The sequence below is a fragment of the Chaetura pelagica genome, unplaced genomic scaffold, assembly GCF_000747805.2.
Source record: "Chaetura pelagica isolate M959 unplaced genomic scaffold, ChaPel_1.0 scaffold215, whole genome shotgun sequence".
Classification (NCBI taxonomy): Eukaryota; Metazoa; Chordata; class Aves; order Apodiformes; family Apodidae; genus Chaetura; species Chaetura pelagica.
The window spans coordinates 382,985-386,983 of record NW_009953206.1 but is presented as its reverse complement, the minus strand read 5'-3'; the positions used below and the strand labels follow the sequence as shown (position 1 = coordinate 386,983).

Genomic DNA, 3,999 nt, shown 5'->3' with positions numbered 1-3,999 from the left:
GGGGGGGGGGGCCCCTGCCACAACAGGGCTGTGGCTCGTGGGAAATTTGGGGTGATGCCAGGGCAGAGCCCCCACAGCCCCTGGGAAGCTTCTGTGGGACCCCTGGGGTCAGCGTGGGTGTGTCTGGAGATGGGTGGCAAAAGGCCAGGAGGTCTCATGGGGATCTGCCTGGGCAGCCATGGGGCAGGGTGCCCGTCTGGGGGGTCTCTCTGTGTCCATCCAGCCCTGCAGCTCTGCAGGGATGCAGGGAAGGTGGCACAAGGTGGCGATGGCCACCTCTCCGGCCATCCCCAGCCTGTGTCTGGGTGCAGCTTCTCGGAGGTGGCCGAGCCAGAGCGGGATGGATGAAGAAGGGAAGGCTGAGCTCCCTCTGCCGACAGCCACCCCAGCCAGGCAGCTCAGCCTGGCACCAGCCCCAGGCACCTCCTCTCTCTCCTGATCCAAAATTTGCACTGGAAAAAAAACAACACCAAAAAAACCAACAACAAAAACAGGCAGCCCCAAAATAGATCCCCTTTCCCCGAGAAGCTGGCAGAGGCTCAGAGCTGCTGGCCTCACTGGAGGAAAGTCTGGAGCATGGACCATGGGACCCTGCAAGAGCCTGCAGCCCCCACCCCATGGGACAACAGGAGCATCCAGGGACACGTATGTAAATAAAAATGAAATATTTAATTTCCTTTTTTAAAAAAAATAATAAATCCCTGACAAAGTGCTTTACTGAGGATCCTCACCAGTGGGGTGTGAGCTGTTTGACAGGGGTTGTGCATGAGAGCAGGGGAAACTGAGGCACGGGGTGGTTGTATCTGCAGCAGCAGATCCTGGGAGGGGACCCAGCTGCTCTCAGACCAGTGCCATGGCCACCAGCCTCCCTCCTCCCCAGGACAGCCTGTGCATGCCAGGACACCAGTTCATGTGCCAGGAAGGGTCACCCTTGGGCTGAGGACCTGGTCTCTGTCAAGGCATCAGGAGCAGTGAGGGCTCCCTGGCACTGTCACCGCAGGGGGATCATCGGGTGCCAGACAACAGCGGTTCGAGGAGGACGGGCCGCTGTGGGGCAGCAGCGATTTGGGAGGCTGCTGGATTGGGAGAGCAGCTCTGGAGACCTGGGAAGCAGCAAGTCCCGGGATGCACAGCCGGTCCTGGCCTGGCCAGCCAGGCAGCTCAGCCTGGCACCAGCCCCAGGCACCTCCTCTCTCTCCTGATCCAAAATTTGCACTGGAAAAAAAACAACACCAAAAAAACCAACAACAAAAACAGGCAGCCCCAAAATAGATCCCCTTTCCCCGAGAAGCTGGCAGAGGCTCAGAGCTGCTGGCCTCACTGGAGGAAAGTCTGGAGCATGGACCATGGGACCCTGCAAGAGCCTGCAGCCCCCACCCCATGGGACAACAGGAGCATCCAGGGACACGTATGTAAATAAAAATGAAATATTTAATTTCCTTTTTTTAAAAAAAATAATAAATCCCTGACAAAGTGCTTTACTGAGGATCCTCACCAGTGGGGTGTGAGCTGTTTGACAGGGGTTGTGCATGAGAGCAGGGGAAACTGAGGCACGGGGTGGTTGTATCTGCAGCAGCAGATCCTGGGAGGGGACCCAGCTGCTCTCAGACCAGTGCCATGGCCACCAGCCTCCCTCCTCCCCAGGACAGCCTGTGCATGCCAGGACACCAGTTCATGTGCCAGGAAGGGTCACCCTTGGGCTGAGGACCTGGTCTCTGTCAAGGCATCAGGAGCAGTGAGGGCTCCCTGGCACTGTCACCGCAGGGGGATCATCGGGTGCCAGACAACAGCGGTTCGAGGAGGACGGGCCGCTGTGGGGCAGCAGCGATTTGGGAGGCTGCTGGATTGGGAGAGCAGCTCTGGAGACCTGGGAAGCAGCAAGTCCCGGGATGCACAGCCGGTCCTGGCCTGGCCATCCCGCACGGGCACAGACCCTGCAGGGCTCCAGCCCTGGGCATCCTGGGGAGCTCGGCTGGGCACAGGGCAGCCTGCCCGGCTCAGCAGCATCTCTTCTTGGGCTTGTCGTGAGGGGTGAGTTTGATGGAGTCCGTTAAATAACTCTCAAAAATCCCTTTATACTGGAAAAAGCAGAGAAGAGAGAGCGACGTCAGGTCAGAGCCAGCCAGAGCGGACCGGAGGGCTGGGGAGCACAGGTTTGGTCCCGATGAAAGACAAAATCCAGGGAAGAGCCTCCCGGGCCAGCCGAGGAGCGAGGCCACCCCCGTGTCCCGGCGGTGGGGACAGGAATGTCCCCGTGGGGTGGCCGCTAGAGGACAGTGCTGGCGCGCCCAGCGCTGCAGCGTGTCCTGCTGCCCTCACCGGGGAGCAGCAGCAGTGCTTGAGCCTTTCCTGACTGCTCTAGGATCTACCTTAAGAAAACAAACACACTGCTGCGTTTCTCTCTCTCCTGGGGCTCTCCTACACCTTATCAACAGGAGCTGTTCCTCCTCAGCAGGTGCCCGGGGTGCTCACCGTCACCAGTGCCTGCTTTGCCAGGGTCTCAAAGGCTTCTGCAACGTTGATGTTGTTCTTGGCACTGACTTCGAAATAAGGGATGTCCTTCTCCTTGCACCAGGCTGAGGCCATCTCCTTGGACACCTGTGGGGAAGGAGGATGGAGCTACAGCCCAGCCCTGCCCGTGGCTGCTGGGGAGTTGTAGAGGGGACCCTCCTGGTCCAGCCAGGCACTGGTGGGTGAGGACAGGGTGCTGGCAGTGCAGGCAGCTCTGAGGTGCCTCCGTCCTGCTGCCTGCAGTGGGGACACTCTCTGCTGTGAAGGGCAGAGGGGTGATGCTGCTTATCCCCTAGGAGGGGCACAGGGGAGATGGCACCACCAGGTGCCCAGCAGCTCCTCTCCCAGAGCCCTGGTTTTCACAAGGGTATCAGAAGAAGGTCAGTCCTGCAGAAGGATCTGCCCTCGTGAGCTGCTGGGGCACAAGGGTGTCCCAGGCCCCGCTCCCTCCTCTGCCCTTACCTGGCGATCATTGATGTCTATTTTGTTCCCCAGCACAACCATGGGGAAATCTTGCTCCCTTGGAATGACCTTGTCCAGAAAGTCATTTCTCCAGTTGTCCAGGGCCTCGAAGGACTCCCTGTCTGTCACGTCAAAGGCCAGCATGCAGCCATCTGAGCCTTTGTAAAAGGTGGACACCATGGATCGGAACCGCTCCTGTCCCCCTGTGTCCCAGATCTAGGGCAGAGAAGGGCACAGGTACAGACACACGACGTGGGTGCAGAGGGTGTTTGCAGCCCCTTGCTCCCTTCAGCTCCAGGGAGTGCTGAGCTCCCAAAACTCACACGGCATTTCCGTGTAGCTCATGGAAAACTCAGGGCTGCTGAAAACCAGGCTCTGCAAAGCCAGCCCCAGTATCCACCCAGTGGGCACTTGGGGGCAGCAGGGCACGGTGGGACAGACACACGTGCTGGTGGGATGGGGACAGGGTAGCCTGGGTGGTCCCAGCCCTGCTCACCTGCACCTTCAGGGGAGTGTTGTCCACCGCCAGGACCTTGGTCAGGATGCTGGCGCCCAGCGTGGTGCGATAGTCCTCGTAAAACCTCTTGTGCACGTACTGGTGCAGGAGGGAGGTTTTGCCCACGCTGGCAGGAGGGAAGGGACGTGGGTGAGGATTGATGCTGCAAAGCTGCACTCCAGGGGTCAGTCTCAGCAAGGACAGGGCACTACACCCACGGGGGCTCCCTCCCCTCGCCAGCACCCCTCCTTACCCCAGAGCTCCTATGATAATTATCTTCAGATCCACCTTCTTGCTGGCATCCATGGGCGGGCCCTGCGGGATGAGAGGGGGGGGTCACCCGGCGGCGGGGATGGGACTGGCTCCCGGCAATTCCCACGGCTCTGGCGGGGGTGTGGGAACAGCCACTGCTCCCCAAGGCCTCCCCGCCTCCCACCTCAGCTGTCCCGGGGTTCCAGATGCCACCGTGTCCGTGCCGGGCCAGCCCCTGCTGCGTCCCGGCGGTTCTGGGGGCAGGACCCCCCCTGCTG

General features: G+C 60.3%; 1 protein-coding gene across 1 annotated transcript; it reads right to left on the bottom strand.

Moving 5' to 3' along the window:
- Positions 1–1,978: 1,978 nt before the first annotated feature.
- Positions 1,979–3,781, bottom strand: RAB7B (RAB7B, member RAS oncogene family). Its single transcript, XM_009997494.1, has 5 exons — positions 3,723–3,781; positions 3,470–3,596; positions 2,974–3,189; positions 2,473–2,598; positions 1,979–2,078 (listed from the first exon to the last, which is right to left on the bottom strand). The coding sequence occupies exons 1-5, from the start codon at positions 3,773–3,775 to the stop codon at positions 1,998–2,000; spliced, it is 603 nt and encodes a 200-aa protein (XP_009995796.1). The 5' UTR covers positions 3,776–3,781; the 3' UTR covers positions 1,979–1,997.
- Between the last annotated feature and the right edge of the window lie 218 nt (positions 3,782–3,999).

Excerpts from the sequence above, each read along its gene's own strand:
- RAB7B (XM_009997494.1), bottom strand. The coding sequence starts at position 3,775 with ATGGATGCCAGCAAGAAGGTGGATCTGAAGATAATTATCATAGGAGCT. Across the intron at positions 3,597-3,722 it reads ATTATCATAGGAGCTCTGGG|CGTGGGCAAAACCTCCCTCC; the intron begins GTAAGGAGGGGT and ends CCCTCCTGCCAG. Across the intron at positions 2,599-2,973 it reads TAGACATCAATGATCGCCAG|GTGTCCAAGGAGATGGCCTC; the intron begins GTAAGGGCAGAG and ends CCTTCCCCACAG.